At 41.3% G+C, this 20,959-nt stretch overlaps 1 protein-coding gene across 1 annotated transcript in view; it reads left to right on the top strand.

Moving 5' to 3' along the window:
• abcc8 (ATP binding cassette subfamily C member 8) overlaps positions 1 to 20,959 on the top strand; it is a 53,533-nt gene that overhangs the window by 22,932 nt on the left and 9,642 nt on the right. Inside the window, exons 12-27 of the mRNA XM_022754299.1 lie at positions 600 to 640; positions 1,206 to 1,351; positions 3,114 to 3,228; positions 3,517 to 3,636; positions 4,576 to 4,648; positions 4,780 to 4,885; positions 9,762 to 9,794; positions 11,779 to 11,817; positions 12,233 to 12,331; positions 14,294 to 14,378; positions 14,656 to 14,736; positions 15,317 to 15,454; positions 15,698 to 15,823; positions 16,024 to 16,120; positions 17,491 to 17,738; positions 20,666 to 20,832. Coding sequence (XP_022610020.1) covers positions 600 to 640; positions 1,206 to 1,351; positions 3,114 to 3,228; positions 3,517 to 3,636; positions 4,576 to 4,648; positions 4,780 to 4,885; positions 9,762 to 9,794; positions 11,779 to 11,817; positions 12,233 to 12,331; positions 14,294 to 14,378; positions 14,656 to 14,736; positions 15,317 to 15,454; positions 15,698 to 15,823; positions 16,024 to 16,120; positions 17,491 to 17,738; positions 20,666 to 20,832 — 1,714 coding nt within the window. The remainder of the gene's footprint in view (positions 1 to 599; positions 641 to 1,205; positions 1,352 to 3,113; positions 3,229 to 3,516; positions 3,637 to 4,575; positions 4,649 to 4,779; positions 4,886 to 9,761; positions 9,795 to 11,778; positions 11,818 to 12,232; positions 12,332 to 14,293; positions 14,379 to 14,655; positions 14,737 to 15,316; positions 15,455 to 15,697; positions 15,824 to 16,023; positions 16,121 to 17,490; positions 17,739 to 20,665; positions 20,833 to 20,959) is intronic.

Raw genomic sequence — 20,959 nt, 5'->3', positions numbered from 1 at the left:
AACAAGGATTTATTCACCATTACCACAGTGCTCAGTTTATATGACTGCATTTACCACCTTGTTTTTATCTTGACATCCATGCATTTAAAAAAAATAATATTTCACTGGATAATGGAGAGTGACAGAAAATTTTGGGCACTACAAGCAAATGCCCAAACAAGACTCAGGTGGATCAGGATGCCGTGATTCCCTTGTATGCATTTGCAGACTGTAGGTTCAATGGTGGCCAAGTATTTCTGAACCTGTCTAAATTGGTTGGATGTTGAATTTTCTCATCCCGTACATGAACAAGTAATCCTTCAGTTGAAATAAAAAAAGGGTGTATTATAACCTCTTGTGTTATAAAGGCAACAATGGCTGAAGCTCTTGTCAAGAGATAATCACCACCACCTGCTCTTGGCAAGAAAAAATGTTCGGTGGCAGAGAAAACTTAGAAATAGTCACTTTAAGATTTACAAGAGAATATCTAAACAACATAGTAGCTGAGATGGACAGACACCCTCTCTATGTTACATCTTTTTTTTTACACTGTGTAAAGTCAGAAAAAAAATCCCTCCAATGTCTCTATATATCTTCCTGTCTTTCTTTTCTACTTTCAGTTTTCATGAATGCAGCTATTCCCATCGCAGCTGTATTGACGGTGAGTTTCACTTCCATTCTCATGAATTCCAACATTCAAAGTAAAAGCTTTGGTATGCTCTTATTGTTTTGTGTCGTGAGAGAAAATAACTATTAAACAGAGTGCATCCTGTTGATTTCACCTCTGTGTGAAGGACAGAGCGGAGACAGTGCCAGGCAGTCTGACTCTAAGATGTCCAGTGACATTTCACAGGGACACAGTGGAGGGTTGTCTGACAGCACCGCACTAAATCCCTGTCTGTATTTATAGAAGTCCTTCGTGGTTGTTGGTCTGAGTGGTGACAAATTAGAAAAGTCAGACAGATCCCAAGGAGAGGGATGAAAATTGAGGACAAATGTAGACAAATGATTCATCTTTGGATTTGATTTGATCGTGCTCTTTAAACTCTCGATAGCACAACAGGAGTGTGACTGCTGTTCTCTTTATCTGTGACTGGGGTTTTTATCTTGAACTGGCCATGGCTGACTGACAGCCAATCAAAAGTTAAGAAACCCAAGGTTTAATGATTTAACTCCAGGCTTTTGAGACTAACCTCAGCCGTTCTGTCCTCCCTCTCATCCTGCAGACGTTTGTGGTTCATGTTCACATCTCAGAGGACGCTGATCTGTCCCCAGCTGTGGCCTTTGCCTCTTTGTCCCTCTTTCACATCCTGGTCACCCCCCTCTTCCTGCTCTCCAGCGTGGTGCGCTCCACCGTCAAGGCCCTTGTTAGGTGAGAAACTAAAAAATACTCCGACAACTGAATATGGTTGGGTCATCTACACATATTTTTCCTGCAGATTTTTGAAAATAAATTTAATTTTTAAATGTTTATTGGTTAAGAAATGTCTGAAAGATATTCATGTGGACGTGGATTAGAGCTGAAACAACAGAAGCACTACTGAGAATGTGCAGAACAGAAGAAAAGCAACAAGATTAAATAACACTTGACCTTTTCCTGCAGCAGATGGATCAGCTCCATTACTGGATCAACCTTTGTGAATGTAACAAAGTGTTTGATTTCTCAGTTGGTTTAGTCTGCTGGTCTCTGAAACTAATTGCAGCAATTAGTTTTACAATTAGTTTGGCTGTCATGACATCTGTGTGATTAGGAGGCTGCAGCTACACATTTCTCTCCCTTAGCCACTACTTCCTGCACAAGTCAATTATTCTCTCCTGTCATCATTCCAGTTGTGTTCACTTTACTTTTGATTATTTTTCTAGATCTATAGAAATAGGATACAAATGATCAACCTGATTTTAGCTTAAGGAGAGGTGTGCTCTACTGTACAAGATTTCTTTGATTCACTTTAGGTACAGCTACAATACATTACAACAAAGCACCAGCACTTGAGAATGAGGTAAACTGTTCCCACTCTTAAAGGTCAGGTCATCTCTGTCTGATCACAGTGCAGGAGTGTACTGTAAGTGTATTGGGTGGGTGGGGTATGGGCTTTTAGGAGACCATCTCCTTCCACTGTGCTAGTGTAAGCATCTTTATTCTAACGAAGGTAGAAGCAGCCTTTGATCCTTTGAGATGTCTATTTTGGGACCATGTGATGTGACACACTTTGTCAGACACAAGGGGGGAAAAAAAACTCACAATGTGGCGTCAGCACCTCAGCTTATCTTCACTCTCTAACATGAGACAACGTTTCTTTGTAGAGGAAAAACAATCGAACAACATTGTAAATACAAAGTCAGTGTGGAACTTATTATATTGAAATATATATTTTTATTAGATTTCATTTGTACAGTCGGAAATTGCTGCTGTATAATAATCTGTTTTTCTTTGTGTGGGCTGAAACGTTTAATGTTTCCTGAATCATTCTCATGTCATACCTTTGTTTTGATAGTAGCGACATTTCTCATACTGACTCGCATACACTATAGCAGTCTACAGTACTCCAGCATGTTACCTGTACATCTATATTGATTAGTGTGTGTCTTAATTTACGGATAACATGACACAAGACACACTTTAGTTAAATGAGGGAAATAAGTCCCAGTTGAGTTGAGAGATTTGTTATTTAGCACAGGTTTATTTAGTAATGAGATTCATGTATCAGCAGAGGGACGCATTTGCTTTCACTTAGGAAGTGAAATAGAAAATTAAATTCAGAGATGTGTAGGTGTGTGTGTGTGTGTGTGTACGTGTGTGTGTAAGACAGAGAGAAAGTGGAGATAAAGCTCTATCTTAGTGAACCACATTCAATTGATTTTCCAGTCTGTTTCACTGAATGAAGGATGTAACAGTGAACAGAGGGGATGTTATTATATTTAGATGAATGAAAGTGAGCTCATTTAAGGTCTGTGCTGCTTGTGCAGTTTGCTGCCTGTAGAATCAGTGTCGGTGCATCTGCTGTTGTACTTGAATACAGCATCCGTGATCTATCAGTGTGTTTTTGTCTCTTTATGTCTTGCTTCATTATCTTTCTTCATTTTCTCATCATGACTGACTTGATTTCTCCGTTTCTCTCTCGACTGATCTGCAGCGTTCAGAAACTCAGCGAGTTTTTCTCAAGCGATGAGATTGGAGACGAACAGGAGCCCAGAGCGATGTTAACCTCTGGCTCCAGTAATCACAACCAAAATAGATATCAGGCTGTGGTAAGTAAGAATAAAATGCATTTACACCCACAAACAATTTTTCTGTGTTGGCTTGATTTTAGAAACAAGGTAGACAAGGTTTGTTACTCACTAACTTTTCTGCTGCTGCATCCAGGCTGTCTCACTTTTTTTTTTGTGAATTTTGTTGTCCTCCTCCACCTTAACGTCCTCCTATTGATATCACCATGACCCCTTTGTGTCCTCTGTGCTGTATGTTTTACAACTCTCCTCTAGTCATCCTCTAAATCTTTCCCTTCGTTATCCTTCTCTTTGTCCCGCCACCTCCAGCCCCTGAAGGTGGTGAACCGGAAGCGCCCCCCGAGGGACGACTGGAACAACTACAGCTCACAGGGGGACCATGAGGGCAACCGACCCTCCCAAGACGTGGACCAAGACATTTGTATCAAGGTGAGAGAGAGAAACGAAGAGAAAGACAGAGAAGTGAAGGTAGTACAAGGCAACAGTGAATGTGTCAGTTCTCCAGACAGCGTGAGATGCAGACACCACGTGGCCCAGTGAGACACATGATTCCTACAAGTTTGATCACAATTGAAACTGTAATGTTGGAGCTTTAGTTTTACCTTTTGATAAAGGTCAGTCAGAGAAAGTTTCACTGACTGACCCTAATGGGAGGAAAATACACTTTCCCTCCGGGTTTGACCTTTAGAGATTTCTCCGCATGCGGCACAAAAATAATAAAAGCACCCTCTTTATGTACTGTGCCTATATTTATGCAAAAATTAAATGAGATGCAATATTTTATTCATCAGAGTTCAGTAACTTTTGTTCAAGCTATTTCAGTTGCAAAGTGATGATTCAGAGGAAGGGACTACTTTCTCTTGTTCAGAGTGTCTCTGAACGGAGATGATTTTTTTTTTCCAACAGCGTTTTCCAACCAACTTTTGAACCAACTGACCTGAGGTTTCATCATTGCAACATGACTGATACATTATACACACTATTTTAGGCACCACCTATGACATTTTGACAAAACTTAAAATGATGGGTCTAATTTCTGTGTTCTGCAAGTTGGACTGATTTGCCTAAGAGCAGCACTGTAATGTTTGTTGCCGCAGATATTATCATGAAATGTGGAAAAATAATCTTATTTAGCTCTGTAGCTAGCTGTGGAATTTGCTCAATTAATTCTCTGTAGGTCATTCACAACATCTTGGATGCAAGTGAATATCACCAGAGATCCTCATTCCCTGGCATGAAATGAACAAGAATGAGGCAATAGTTACTTCTTATTGCCTCACTGCCATTCTGCATCATGTCTGGGTGATGAAAGGTTTACGTTTTACTTGTCAAAGAGTGAGTTCTCTGTTTGACATCTGATGTTTTCAGATAATCAGTGGTTATTTCACCTGGACTGATGGACCACCAACACTTTCCAATGTGGATATCAAGATTCCCTTTGGTGAGCATCAGGCAGCGTGATGCACAATCTACCTCCTTAATTCCTCTTCTTATGTATTTGTTTCTCCACTCAGTTTCCGTCTGTGATTTACTTACTGTGTTATTGCCTCCCCTCTCCATCAAATCTCTCAGGTAAGCTCACTATGATTGTGGGCCAGGTGGGTTGTGGGAAATCGTCTCTGTTGCTAGCAGCGCTGGGAGAGATGCAGAGAGTATCAGGAACAGTCTTCTGGAACAGGTCAGTCACAGCTTCACTGTTAAAATCTGTCTGTGCCAATCAATCCTGATACTTCAGTTAAAATATCTTCATCACTGTTTGGATTTGAGTGGTGGAGTTCACTGTTGCTTCATCAGTCTGAGAGGCTGAGAGGTGAAATACTGTTGGTCTAATTATGAACGGCATAATTAAACTTGAGTTTTTGATGAAAATAATTGTGATTCCCTTTCAAGTTGCAAGACGTGCAAAATGTTGTTGCTAATCATTGTTTGTCCTAATTATCTGATGGCTGTGATTAATTTTCTCCTTCATGAAAAAAGACTCTCTGTGCATGAGTGTGCCTTCAACGAGGAAGTGCTGGTCTCATTAACACAACAGCAGCTACACAGCAGTCCCCCCAGTATATCAAGCATCTCCATTCAATTAGAAAGCAATATGGCGTGTGCTGTTTGTTATGCACTTCGTTCTTGAAATGAGAAGTCAGTCCAAAGGTGAAAGATGAATTTGAATTGAATTGCTCCCCACAGAGACCCGGACCACTCCGGTCGATATCGTGGTAAGTTTTCCTTCCTCATCCTCAGCCTGTGTGGTCGTCTCTGGTAATTGGTCTGTCAGGAAGGTTGGGCGCTCTGCTAATTTATATGTTCTCGGGCAGTAATACTTTTACCCATCTGACAGGACAGTGTAATTAACATCAAAGTCAAACCTGCAGGCACCCTCGTACTATGACACGGCAATATAACAAAAATGGATTTGTAGGTCAATGGAAAAGAGCTGATATTGCAGCTTTAATTTTTTATGGCTGTGGAGGAAGTGAGGAACCTTCCACGGGCCACTGACCCAAAATTAGTCAAATGCAAGATGTCGGATTATCCCAACAGAAGCTGCAGACTGGAACCCACCTTTTCAAACCTACACGTCATGCTAGCACTCACTCCTGTCTCATTTCGTTCATTGTTAGATGTGTTTTAGTTCATATTTCTATGAAGGTTGAAGTCACTGGGAACTCACTCTGGACAAAACAGTCTGCTAAATCAATGCCTCCAGATCTTTCTGGCTGGAGATCATTGAAAGCAAAGCAATGTTTACTGGTACCCCTCGTATCAGGTTGTAAATGTGTCTTTAGTAGCATGTCAACCAAAAAGTGATAAAAAATATGCTACCTTTCTAGCTTTTTCCTGAGCTTTCAACCGTATCCAACAGTTTTCTTCAGGAAATTTAACTTGCTCAGTTGTTCAAGTATGGAATGATCTGTGGTCACTGAAGAAAACCGTGGGATGGGGCCAAAAGATCTGGAAAACGCTAGTAGATATCACAAATATGTGCCAATTATGTTTCGAGTATTTCACAGTAAATTGGCAAAAAGTAGGTCATCTTATGACCCTTATCTTGGGACCTCATAGGTGGTCCTGACCCCCAGGTTGGAACACACTGCTAAATGAATGTAACGTGATATTCCTGGAGTACTTTACATTGTAAAAAATATATATGATCGATATTTCTGCTTTGTTCTGCTGGTTCAGTACATTTTGTGACACTTTGCTCCAACTGAATTTCTCTGCTCTGTTTATGTTTAGTTTTAGCAGCTGAAACGCAATCCTTGTATCCTGCCAGATGCATTCTGGGAGTCATTAGTCATTAGTCATTATTATCTTGTCGCCTGCCCAGGATAGTGCAGCTATCACTATCCATTTGTCAACAAAGCTTAGTTCTCCCTACTTGTGATTGTCACAGTGTCCCTGGCAGCCACACACACACACACACACACACACAGTTCCGCCTCCTGTTCTGACACCAGGGTCGCGCTGGCACTCCCTTAGATATTCGGTTGGATTGTACACCCTGCCAAGCGTCGAAGCCTCTCACTTATCATGTGTCCGAGGGAGAAACTAAGGAGCTGTCATTTAGACGTCGCCCTCTGCACGTATTCAGACAAACATTCAGGGGGGTTTGTCTCTATGTTTCCACCATGTTTGCTGTTGTTATTGTTGTGCTGTGTTTCAGTCAGGGATATTTATAGCTACAATCGGGAAGAACAGTGGGAGGGGAAGAGTCTGCTTCTGATGAATGCCCATAAATACATCCTAAGACAAATTCAGCACAGAGCAGAACCCAGCAGACACAAGAAACACACATGAAGCAAACTGCACTAGAGGATAAAAGCGAGTAGTGAGTGTGAAAGGAGTGAACGGCATGACTAATCAGAAGAGTGAGATTGTCAGATTTATGAAGACGACCTCATTGGCCCGTTTGACAGTGATTAGCGGGTCAGCTGTTACTGGTCAGCTGGTGCTCATGCCTTACTTGACCAAACAGTCTCGCCACAAGAGTCGTTTATTTAGCCGCTGTTCTGGAGCTTTTGATCATATCGTATGAGAGAGAGAGAGAGAGAGAGAGAGAGAGAGAGAGAGAGAGAGAGAGGTAAAACATGGAACAAATGTCCCAGTTGGGAATTAAACTGTGGATGTTGTTGCTTTGTGGTATGCAATTTAACCATTAGGCTCCCAGTGTCTCAATCAATACAGTGTTAACACAGCAGTGTGATCTCATACTGTTAGTACATCTGTTCTTGCCTTTAGTTCCTTGCTTTTAATAAACTCTGATTAGATTTTGATTAAATAAAACCTCAGTGGGTCGAGTTACAGGTCATGGAGGGTAGCATAGGGGGATGACCGTATTTCACGAACACAATCTGTCATCTCCATTGGTGGGACCCCTCACCCACCTGCTCCCTCTGACCCCTGTCCTCCGCTCTCCAGCTCCAAATACGGCACGCAGCAGGGAGTGCCTGGGATTTCTCTGCCGTTAAAGTGGAAGACTATTTGTATTAGTGACCTCAGTATCAAGTCAAAGCAGTGCAGCTTGGATATTGTGTGTGCCAGTGAGGTCCGGAGTCTCAAAAAACTGGGAAGCAGTAGCCAGCTGGGTAGTGAGGTCATGACCCCACGTAATCAACTGCAACACATCAACCAGTTGACCCCATGTTGACCCCAAATCAGAGGAGAGGATCAATAAATATATTGTTTACAGCTTGGTTACAGTTATTGATCTAAAAAACAGCAAAAGCGAAAGTGATTGTTTAAGGGAATAAAAGGACTGCTGACGAACAGGGAAGCATTTTCAGTCATTATCAGGCGTGGTCATCACAATGTACATGCACCATTACTCCCCGTCATCATTAGCGTGCCTTTAAGTTTTAATGATGGGCGTTTAAGTTTAGTAAAGACAGTTAGAAACTATGGGAGGTTCCCCAGCCTGGCTTTGATGGTTACACTTTAGTTTCTCCCTGATGATAGACGCCGTCTAGTAAGACTCCCTCATGAATTCTCCTCTGACACGACCTTGAGTTCGTAAAGGTGTTGATTAACGTGAAGGGAAATAGCCCTCAGTGCTTCAGTCAGAGATGAAAGCTGTAAGTCATCAGCTCCTGCATGATTACCCTGTTTTTACGATGGCTGCAGGATAAAGACAATCAGCCAGTGTCTTTCAAGTGTCATTAGGTGATGAGGTCTAATGAGGTTATTTTCTGAAGGGTTGTTTTTCACTGTGTGTTGGTGGAAATGAGTCAGTTTAGCTGATAATTCAGAAAAAAATCACAATCCTCGTGCGAAAAAAAGGTCAACGTGATGTTTGGTTTTTAAATTGTAATCAGCGCATCACGAGTAGCTGTAAAACATCATCATCACATTCTTTGTAATCAGAACTTTAAATTGTTTTTCATCTTTGAAAGAAATTTTTTTCCCACATTTCCCACATATGAAATTTGGGGAAAATATCATGTGGGAAAAGAACATTTTAATGTTGTGTAAAATGGTTTGACTTTTACAGAAAGTTGTAACATAGTTACAGTGACTTCACATCTTCACCTTCCTGTTTAGAAAACTGGATTTATTTTACCAATTTATTTTCTATATTATAATTTCCTTTCCTAACTGTATGAGGTTTGCTGTATGAGCCTGTACGACACCATGACCTCTCTTGTCACATCTGTTTCAGTTTTGTTATCTGGTTTTTAAAAAAGAAAGTTTTTAATTTTAATTAAGAATAAAATTACTGAAAAAGTAAAGCCCAACAGTGATATGTTGGGGAAAAAATTAAAAATACAATGTATACAGTTCAGTCTGTAAATATTTGTATTTATTAACAAAAAAAATCCAAAATACATATAAAACAATAAATAAATGAATAACTGTAAATGTACATTTTGTTGAAATATCTTCAGAATATGTTGTTCTGTTTGCACAAACTCTAAATTGTTATTATTCATGGGTATTTTCGCATCTTAACACCTCCTGAAAAGAGTTGCTGACCCCGTTTGCTTCTAATGCTTTCTCTTATTTTACACAGTCAGTTTGCGGTCACACAGTTATACAGTCAGCTGTGTTTACATGTATGTATGTGGCATGTCAGAGCTTCTTAAATGTCAGTCACCAGTTCACTTCCTGACAGCTGTGGTCTCCGGTGCTGTCATGGCTGCTGCAGTAAAATCAGCTCTCCCTCTCTGGTTGTAGTCAGACATGATCAGAGTCACCTTCTGAGGACGACTGACAGAGGTGTCAACTTGTCAGAGCTAAAAATACGCCGCAGCTTCAACTGAGCATGTGCAAAGCCACAAACAGCCAATCAGATCTTAATGAATTTTAAGGTTAAGAGGTGAATGGTTGTGTGTGTGTGTGTGTGTGTGTGTGTGTGTGTGTGTGTGTGTGTGTGTGTGTGTGTGTGTGTGTACACCTAGTGTGAGTTTCAAGGCCTTTTAAAATTCTACTAAATAACTACCATTCACAAATTTCTCCTGCTTCCTTTTCACAGTGTTTTTTAGGAATTTCAATAAGGACCAGTCATTAGTAGAATTATTAGGAACACTTCCACTTACAGTTTGTTTCTCTATTTTCTGCAGCCTGCCAAACCTGGAGTCTGAGGGAGATGAAAGGTAAGTGCTGTGAAAAAGAGGGAAGGGGCCAAAAACACACAAACCAACACTGTCATGTATTTTTAGACAGGTCTTTTCAAACTAAAAATATTTGTAGCCTGGATTACAGAAACGTCTTCAGACTGCAGACATCTGTAGTGCACTGTTTTGATGACAGTGAAGACATTTGACTCAGCAACAGCTGAATCAAAGGTCAATAAATCCCCATTATAAATAAAGCTCTGTTGAAAGTTCATAATCTTCACTTCATTTAGCTGAAGCATATAGCAGTTTTATTTTAGCACTCTTTGGATCATGGTTTCCATTTGTAAATCAACTGGCCATGCTGTTTTTTTTCACTCTTGCATTACCTACAAAGACATACACATGCGCACGCACACACACATGCACAAACACACACACATTAATCTGTTTATTATAATATATATCTGCATCTGTGTCAACCTTATTGTTTCTGTCAAACCAGACACTGACAGAACATGAAACTCTTTGCACTGTTTGTCTGTTTATTCTGTAACATGACATATAACACATCTATAACATAATGTTTGAAGGGTGCAAGTGTGTATAACAGTGCAGGACAACACATGTTTGTTTTTATCATCTATTCAGGGCACTGTGACTAAAGGCAGGTTAAGTGTATAGTGTAAACCAAATAATAGAAACTTAGTGCTGTGCATCAGTTTAAGAATGATTATGCAGAAATTTTTTCCAGCGTACCTCATCCCACAAACAGTATATGATACAAAATATATAAAATATAATACAAAAAATGCAAAATGCAACCATACAAAACAATAAATATCATAAAAGAGAAGATTACACAGAATAAAAACACTTAAATCTTTAAATAACAAAACATACAGCATTTTAACAAATCCTCTGCTCAGTGACGTATATGTATAACTATAAGGTGTCTCAATGTTGAATTTTTGCTTAGCTTAGCCCATGTCTTTGCTCTGTGTCTGTTGCTGGTAAGAAAAGGATCAGTCAGGATGAGGGATATATTTTGCTCTCTAGTTAGGAATGAAGCATGCAGGACATATTGTATGTGTCATCACGACTCCATGCCTTAGTGATCTGTGGTCTCAGTCTCCTCTCAGTCTCTCCTCAGGATGTAATGGCTTTGATTTAAAATGTATCAGCCAATAGAGACTGACATCAAATCAACTCAACTTTATAAATGTTTTTTTAAATCACATTTCCCTTCAATCACCTGGACAGATCAAATGAAGAACGTGATACTGGATGGCCTCAACAGACACTTTAATTATTTACCACATGGTTGAAGCACTGGCAACTCACCGCACAACAGCCAGTCAAATCAGTTTTTTTTGATGTTTGCCAGTTTCTCCCGTATACTGATGTCAGAGATGCAGTATCTTACACTTTTTTTTTCACATGTTTATAGTGTCCGTACAGCTCCACACACACCACCCTATCTTTTCTTGCCTTTGCAGCTATAGCACAACTTACAGTGAGGCACATACATTAGATGAGCAAGATACCAGCGAACAGTAACAAACATCATGTTGACGTACTAATCTCAGCCTGAGGAATCAGATCCTCTGAGAAACAAATGCGTCAGAGTCCAAACGGGTTGATGTTGATCTCCATATCAGCAAATTACAGGAAGAAAAATTGGGTGGGGGGTGGCGGGGTGGGGTGGGGGTGGTGATGGAGTGTGGGTGTTATTTTTAGGAAGGATAAGATCACAGCTAATGATAGATGTGTTCATGTAGGGCAGTGTTTGGCCTGGTGTGTTTGGGCAGCTCAGAAATGACATGATTGCCATAGGGAGGGAAGAGTATATGGGTTAGTGTGTGTGTGTGTGTGTGTGTGTGTGTGTGTGTGTGTGTGTTTGTTTGTTTTTTTTGTCAATCATTACAGGTGTAAGGTAGAGTTAGTGATCAATAACCTGTTTATCTGTGAGGGAACAGTTTTGCTCATCTAATGTTGTTTGTGTTTGATATTTTCTCGGCAGTCCCACAGACAGAGATGCAGCAGGTGATGGCGACATCAGGTGAGCTCAGACGACAGCATGTTAGATACCAGGCTGTCTCCGTGGAGATGCATCACCATTATCAGCAGAGCAGAACAGCAGCTTTTAACGATTATCTAGAGGTCAACTGAAGATCATAGAGAACAACATATTCCCTCTGTTCGCATACTTGCCCCTGACCCTCAGCAGCATATTGACTTCACAAAAACCCCACAGTCTTTAATGATCCCTGGACCAGGTCTTTACGGACTGGAGTCATTTGTATGCATCACCAGCTTCTGAGACTGAGGACTCCCTTTGGTCCAGAGGTTACACCATTTTTCTTAATCTTAACCCTTGTGTGAAACTAAAGACTCATTAAGGGATCAAATGGTAACAGAGAGAGATTATCCCTTAGTGCGACACCCCTGACTCTGTGCTTTAAAACCCCCGGTAGGAAGAGGAGTGCTGTGGCCTATGCTTCCCAGAAGCCCTGGCTGTTGAACGCCACCTTGGTGGAGAATATCACCTTTGAGATGCCCATGATAAAACCAAGGTAAGAGCTCATACCTGCACTGAGTGGTTTAAAAAATAATGGTGTGTTGGTTGCATCTGTTTATAGGAGCTTCTTGGTGGTTTGGTCGATAAGACTGTGCTGGACACTGCAGGCAGAAACACGTGTGACTTAGCCAGAAACTGACAGTAGAGACAAACATCTGTCTCCAACCAGGGACGGCTGGCGCTGTGAATCCCGAGGCCACCGGGGATCTTCAACCAGAAATACTAGTTCGTTATGCACATGAAAATGTGCAAAGTAGTGATGAAGCAAAGGGCAGGAAGGGAAGCACACAGACATTTCAGCTCCATTTTTTCCTCAAAGCTGCAGTAAGAGCTGCCTATAGACACATGATGTTGGATGCTCTTTGGTGTAAGGATTGCATACTGAAGGTAAAACTGGTTCAAAGGAGGCCTACAGGGTCCATTCACCTCATTAGTGATAATAAGTGATAAATATCAGACTAAATATCAGAAACACCTCTTAGCATACATTTCAACAGCACCGCAAACTAGTCTCCAAAATGACTGTAGAGTTGAATCAACAGTTCTCTAAAACCGCTTCAACAAATAACTGAACGTAATAATCTCCATTTTCCTAAAATGACGCACAGAGCTGTTGAATATAAACAGTAATCATTGTGTTGTCAGGCCAAGTTGTTAAGAAAAAAATAGAGCCAATAACCTCCCTGTTCCCTGAGGCCACTGTGGGAAATTGGATCAGCTGATGCCTGATTAAATCAACAGTTTGAGTCAAGTAAAGAAAAAATAAAAAGCCAGTTGGCAACTTCCCAAGTTTTGACACTGACACCTCGAGCAAGGATTTGTCATGGCTGAAGGTTCACTCTTTTGTCCCTAACAACACATGCTGCATTCGCCTGCATAGACACAATCAAAACACACACACATTCACAACTTTCATCCTCACAACAAATGGTCTTCCTGAAAGTTCTGTCGCTTGCATTTGTGATATCAGCCGGACTCTGTCTGGCTCTAATGGACTGTTTTTATAAAGTACGTCTAATGGACTGCTGTGCTTTGTTGCTGTGGAGATGCTCTATAAAATAGATATGATTGCCCTCCCTGTGCCTCTGTACTTCCCTTTACTCGTCTCTTTACTCCTGCTGCCTGCTTATCTGGTTAAATCCAGATGGGATACCTTACTTTCAAGCTACAGCAACAGGGCTTTATTAAAAATGCAATGTGACCTCCAGTGTTGATTGCAGTGTCACTCATTAGCTTTTGAGTGCATCATGTCCACAGTTGGTCTTGTTATCACAATATTTTCATGTCAACTAGTCCTTTTCCAGTGCAGGCTTTTGGCTCAAGGTGCCTCTTGCTGTGAGGGATTCTGTCTTTGTCGCCATGTGTCTGGGAGATTTGTTCAGGCGCTGCGCGGCAAGAGATTGGACTGGTTCCTATTTGAAACAAAGCTCTCATGTGAAACTGATCTTTTCTTTTTTTTTTAGATTCGCACTATGAAAATCCACGGCAGGGCACATCCCATTAATTAATATTCTCACAGAAACTCACCAAGATCTGTACAAAGCCTAGAAATCAAAATTATATGGACTATTTAAAACAGGGCAAGTTGATGTTTTCTGGGCCATGCCCCCGTATTTTTGGGTTTCACAAGGCACTAGCAATTGCAGAGCTGTCAAACTGAGTGTGGCATACATTTGTACTGTCCCCTGTGTGTTTCCATGTGTCTGTGGCCTCTGAATCTGCCTCTCATCTCTCTATTCTGTGTCCATCTGTTGTTGAAGCGAGTCAGATCCACCTCTCAGGGCAAAATCTGTCAAGTTAAACCACAGAAGCTTGACAGTTTGTGTTATGTGTACATTAATCATCCAAATTAATTTACTATCTATTAAACATGAGTAGGGCTATACTTTCCTTCTGGCTCATATTAGCAGCTGCTCTCTGTCCTCATCGGGATTCTGTCTCTGTTTGTTCCCACCAGATACAAAGCTGTGATCGAGGCCTGCTCTCTTCAGCCTGACATCGACATCCTTCCACAGGGGGACCAGACAGAGATCGGAGAGCGGGTCGGTTCTTTTTATTTCCTCTGTGGTCTTTTTATTTTCTAGACCTAACCACAGGTTCTACTGTAGTTCAGTGTATTACAAGCGAGGATTTGATGTTTGTGTGTAGGGAGTTGGACTGACCTTGTTCAACCAGAGCACTGTCATGTTGGATGTCTTCATGCACCAGTAATGCCGGACGCAATCCCCTTCGTTGCCCTGGGGCCAAGTTGTCGTTCATTCCTCTTCGTAGTGAAGTGTAGTAATCCTTTCTTCACACGCTCTCCTGTCTCTGGTGCAGGGCATCATCCTGTCTGGTGGGCAGAAACAACGGATCAGTGTGGCCAGAGCCTTGTACCAGCAGACCAATGTGGTCTTTCTGGTGAGTTGGATTGCACCTGTAATCAACCTTGTCAGCAGACAGCCTATCAGCATTCACAGTGAGACAGTGTTTCTGAAGCTTCACCTAAAGACTCAGATGTGATTCTATTTCTGACGTGACAAAAATAACAACACTTTCTTAATCCCAGCTGCAGGGCTGAGAAGCCAAACCACAGTTTTCCTCAGTTTGAAAATGTCAGCTCCTGATGGATTTTACTGCCTCTCAGTTAAGAATCATCACTCAGTATAACGTGTTTGTACATAGGGCTGCAACTAACGATTACTTTCTTTACAGATTAATCTGCATATTATTATGGCAAGTAAGCAGCCCAATAAAGCAGATTAGCAGAATTTTTTTTTTGAGTGTTAAATTCTTATTGAATAATAACAGTTTTTTCAAAGGGTTAGGCTTTAACTTTACCTGTTGCTTACGTAGTCTCGAATATTATATATTGTAGAGAAATATGATTTTAAAACAACATTTTCAGGGCCTTTAAAGTTACTCGTAGGTTTTTTTTTTTTCTTTTTGCTTTCTTGTCTCCTCCCCTTTTTTTCTAAGTCTGTTTTATGTGTTTTTTTAGGATGATCCATTCTCTGCCTTAGACATCCACCTGAGTGACCATCTGATGCAGGACGGCATCCTGAAGCTCCTGAGGGAGGAGAAGAGGACGGTGGTGTTGGTTACACACAAACTACAATATCTACCACACGCAGACTGGGTAAGACCTGTGTGCCTGTGTGTGTGTGTGTGTGTGTGTGTGTGTGTGTGTGTGTGTGTATTATAATTTGTGATGCTATTATTTATGATGTAAACACTTTATTGTCTCATTTGGGATGCAGACAGTTTATCTCAGATAGAAAGATTGATGAGTGATCATTAAAGATTAATTTCCAGTCTCAGCTAACGCTACAGATTGCATTTCTTCCCTCCGGTTTTGTGTGTGTGTGTGTTTTTTAATCAGATTATTGCCATGAAAGATGGCACTATCCAGACTGAAGGGACTCTGAAGGACATCCAGAACGCTGAGCCTGAACTCTTCGAGCAGTGGAAAACCCTGATGCACAGACAGGACCAGGAGTTTGAGAAGGTCATTGATGACTGCAAAATGCTAATGAATCCTGAATGACTTTGAATAATCTTTGCTTTTGTTAATTTAAGAGTATTTAGATTCAGGAAAGCCGCACACAATCTAGCGCTGCCTGAAATGAAAGTTTGGTCACCTGTGTTTTTGCTTAATGTCACAACAGTTTGTTGAGAATCAAATGCTTTTCTTTATTTCTCCTCCAGGAGACGGTGGCAGCCAGTATGACAGACCTGGAGAGGAAAAACCTGCGGAGGGCCATGTACTCCAGAGAGGCTGTGAGGACTGAGGAGGACGAGGAAGGTGAGAGGTCAGAGGTCACAACCACTGCTATGACAACAGTGAACAGCTGCCTGATTTCACAGTGAGATGATTGCAGTCAGTACTTCACAGGTTTCAGCCTGACTATAATGTGTATGTGTGTATCTGTACATATACTGTTGATGATACAAACAGGCTGTCGTGTCACTGTTCCTGCTGTGTCTATTTGCTGAGGAGCCGCACCTGCTACATTGAAGCTTAAGCTCATCAGCTTATTTTAATGTTCACACCTTCTGCAATGTTTGCAGTGATTTGAATGACTCCCTGTATTTCACTCCTGCCCCCTGTGCTTTGTTTATTCTATCCTGTTTATTCAGTGCAAACATTGCCTGGGTGGTAAATACTCCTGACCATAATGTTCTCTCTGGTTCCGGTGTCTCGTGTCTTGGCTTCTCTTTTGACTCCCTCAGCAACAAGATATGACATGACCTTCTCTCCAGCAGCCTCCTGCTGTGGCTAAACCCTGAATCTGTGTGTTTGTGTGTGTCTGATGTTGAATGTGCGACTGTAGTGGAGGATGCTAAGGTGCAGTGGCTGTACTCTTTATCTGTGTTCTGTGTTGTCTCCCGTGTGCTGATGGCACCCCGGGTTGGACTTGTGGGATGGCTCCAGCCCTCATACTCGATCGAGCAGGTGTGGTCAGAAAGCATGGTTTGAAAAAACAAAAACAAAAGCAAAAAAAGCGCCTGTGGTGTAAGCAAATCGCAGCCGTGTGAGCTTCTCCCATCATCTTAGAGCCACTTCATCCATTTAGTCTTTTATTTCTCTCACTTTTTCCCCCGAGCATTCGTCTCTCCTGCTCCTGAAAACCCACCTAATGCCAGCATGATTGTAGATTGTGCTAGCAGTCGTCTGTTAAGCCCTGCCAGTCATTTTCCTTTTCCCTCCTCTGCTCTGCTGCTTCGTCCGAGCCTTACAGACACCCACATGCAGCCTCATGCTCCCAAGCTTGATGCATGATGTGATGTGATATATTTACATCTGAGGTGGGGAGGAGGCGGAAGGCCATTGACATTAGCACCTCACCTCTAGTCAATGTGTCATGGCTGCTCCATTGCCCCTGAAAAACATGCCATTCACGGGAATGAGCATCTGCTTGGTGTTGTAGAATATATCTCCTGTGACTCTCTTTCTTTCTTTTTTATTTTCTCTCTCTTGTCCTGTGTTAGTAGTGCTTGTTCAGACGGACACATGAGGAAAAGAAATCTGAGTAATGTGTACGGAAAGGAAAGCGAAAGAGGGAAGCGATAGAAAAGGAAGATAATGAAATTTAGAAGGAGTAAGAGGAGGAACATCAGAAATGTCAAAAACTACACTTTAACATTTTTAATTCATCTCTGTCTTGACCCCAGAGGAATCTGTGGAGAGCGACGACGACGACAGTCTGTCGCAGGTGATGCGTCAGCGAGCCACCATCCCCTGGCGCTCCTGTGGCACCTACCTGTCCTCCGCCGGGCTCCTGCTGCTCACTCTGCTCTTCCTGTCACAGCTACTCAAACACTCCCTCATGGTCGCCATCGACTACTGGCTGGCACACTGGACGTCGCACGTCATCGTGGCCAAGATAGAGGCCATGGCTCACAATTGTACTGCTGCTCAGGTGAGACACTGAACATCTGAGTTTTTTACTGAGATGATTTGTTGTCATGTGGCCAAAAACCTCTTTGCTTCTGTGTTTTTTGTGGGTTTTTTTTATTGTGGCAGTTTTCAGAGTCATAATGTTTTTTTATGCTCGATAGTCATGGCCTTGAAAGGGCATGAATCAGTCATTTAAAGTCATTTTTCAAGTTAAAATGCCAAACATTCTCGAGTTGTGGTTTCTCAGTTGTGAGGATTTGGTGCCTCACACCAGTGATTCCCCTCATGGAGGTCACAACCCCTCCACTGTGTCATAGGATAAATCTGTGGGGTTTATGCTTATACTTTAAATTCTTAACTCAAACCTTTGCTTTTATGTAAAATATCATTTAGTTTTATGTCTTTGAACCTCAAAAATGTGTTCAGATCAGGAGATTGGAGATATGTTAGTCGTGACTGATAGATTTGTGGCACCTGTTTTGATAAACCAAAATGTGGCAAAATATTTGTCTCACGTGAGTCAAGTGAATACCTTTAGGTTTTTGAGCATTGGTCAAAAGTAAACAATTCATTGATGTCAGGTCAAGGTTCAATAGATTGTGAAAATAATCTGTAAATCAACTGATAATAAAAATATTCATCAGTCGCAGCATTTATTAAACACATGCTGATGTATGGAAAACAGTAGAAAACAGTGACTCATATCTACGTGTTTTTGTAAAACAGGCCAAAGTGAAATTACATAACAGTTTTCTCACTTATTCTCTTGTGTATCTCAACTGAGTGGAGCTGACCTAAAACACAAACACAGACGCAGCCAGCTCTATATGGAGCGTTCACTAACACAGCCCTGAGGCAACTGCAGCTCTGCCTCATCTGCATATTAGAGCAGCAGAAATACATCGACATCTGTCTGCATTTTATGAAAGGATGTTTAAGTAACAGTATGCTTGAGAACAGTTTGTTTTTAGTCAGGGTTTTAATGGAAGAGCTGCTTGGAAAATGTAATGTTGGAGAAGTTAAAATTCATGGTATGACCTGAAGTGAACCCTTATCCTGATTTAGACAGTGCATAAGTGAAAGACAGTTTGTCACCTACATCCTCTTTAACCTTTATTCACTTTTAAGCTCAGCCTTTCCAACCCCAATATAGTAACTAACTGGCATTCACCCACATACAAGCACACACACACACACACACACACGCACACACACACACACACACGCTCAAAAAAGCAAAAAAATACTGGTGAAGGTTAAGCTGCAACATTCACACATTGAGGCCACAACAGCTGCTGATAAGTTATAATGCTCCAAGACCAATGAAGCAGCTCTATTATTGATAGTTATGTGTGTGTGTGTGTGTGTGTGTGTGTGTGTGTGTGTGTGTGTGTGTGTGTGTGTGTGTGTGTGTGTGTGTGTGGTGTGTGTGCGTGTGAGTGTCTTTGCTTGTGCTTGTGTGAGTATGTGTGTGTCCATCCTGTGCACCAAAATGTCAGGTCACATTTCGCACACTCATGTGGAGGCTAAAGACAGAGTCAGCTGGGGATGAGGGCAGCCTCCTCCTTGTCCTCCTCCTCCTCCTCCTCCTCCTCCTCCTCCTGTCGAACACAAACCCTGCGCTGGTCTCTTTTTCAGCTCTCTTCAAACACTCTCACTGACTGTAGAATCAAGAGCAGAGAGATTGTCGCTTGGATGCAGCGGACATCTTGTCTGGCTCAGCTTTAGTGTGTCTTTGCCAGGTTTATCTAATCTATGCTGTGCTGTGGACTAATCCACTTGGAAGTCCTGCTCTGCTATCAAACACAAATTCTGGCACATTACCATCACTTTATGTAACTGCATATTCACTTCCACATATCCACTGTAAACACACTTACATTTGACAAATGATCTGCAGAGTTTCTGTCCATCTAGACAACGGAAACAAAGGAACAAGGAGGATTACACAAGTGGAAATTCTTGATATTTCTAGTGGGTATTAGTCTGTGTTGAGCAACTGGAGTGTCTTTTTTTATTTGCTGCCACTGAGATTCTATTTTACTTATTATAAAGATACAATATGTAATTGTAATGACCAGAAACAGTACATTTGATGTATATTTCCATACATAATTGAAGCATTTTAGCTGTTGATAGAGCAACAATTGTGTGAGTCTCAAAAAAAAACACAATACACAATTTTAGCCTGGCATTACTGCAAGCAAACCACTATTACTGTAACTTAAATTAAACTATAATTTTAAATATAATCTGACTGTGTTCCTCATGTCATTTTTCATTTAAGACTTGTTAGAATACTTCTTCAAAGAACTTTAACTTTTCGATATCATAGTTGTGGCTAAAAATATTAATTGATGATGTTTTGAATTCTATTGAAGTTTAAGGATAGAAGGTGTCATACACTGTAACAAATATGGTGGTGGTTTAATATCACAAATATGAAATGTAATCCGTAATATTAGAAACGTGAGTCACTGATTCAGACATTCACAGCAATAATAAGTAATAATTGTTTTGTCCACACTTGATGTACAGTACACTGTGAGCCTCTTGTTCTTGTTGTTCTTGTTGTTCTTGTTCTGAAAATAATGAAAATATGTAAAAAAAAAAAAAAAAAGCAAAACGCTTGGGACAGAATCAATCAGAGCAGTAAATGAAATAGGAGGTCAGCTGAGGGGAAGGTGAAGCTGAGGGCAGGAAAGAACTGAGTCTTCAGCTGCTTTTTTTGTTTAAATGTTGCTAGAACGGCTTTGAAAGCTTCACTGGCTTTTGTAACATTAGACAGCTAATTTTTAACCTGCCTCCGAGTTTAATTATGCTTGTAATTACAGTACAAGCAAACTGAGTGGCAGGAACGCCCCCGCTCTCTCAAACACACACACACACACACTGTTGCAGTCATGTCTTTAATAACCCTGTCTCTCTCTTTCTCTCTCCCTGTGTTAGAACTGTGGCTTCAGTCACTCGTGGTATCTGTCGGTGTTCAGTGTCCTGTGCTGCCTGGGCATCGTCCTGTGTCTGGCCACCTCTGTGGCGGTGGAGTGGACCGGCCTCAAAGTGGCCAAGGAGCTCCACCACAACCTGCTCAACAAGATCATACTGGCCCCCATGAGGTACAATGCTGTGTGTGTGTGTTTGTGCTGCAGCTCCGCCTCATGATGGATGAAAGGGACAGAGAGAGAGATGTGTGCGTTGTGTGTGTTGACATTTGTGCATGTGCTAAAACGGGTCATTTAAAAG

Source organism: Seriola dumerili, unplaced genomic scaffold (genome assembly GCF_002260705.1).
Source record: "Seriola dumerili isolate Sdu_G_001 unplaced genomic scaffold, Sdu_1.0 BDQW01000219.1, whole genome shotgun sequence".
Lineage (NCBI taxonomy): Eukaryota > Metazoa > Chordata > Actinopteri > Carangiformes > Carangidae > Seriola > Seriola dumerili.
The sequence above is the reverse complement of the archived record's forward strand: the minus strand, read 5'-3'. Positions and strand labels throughout refer to the sequence as shown.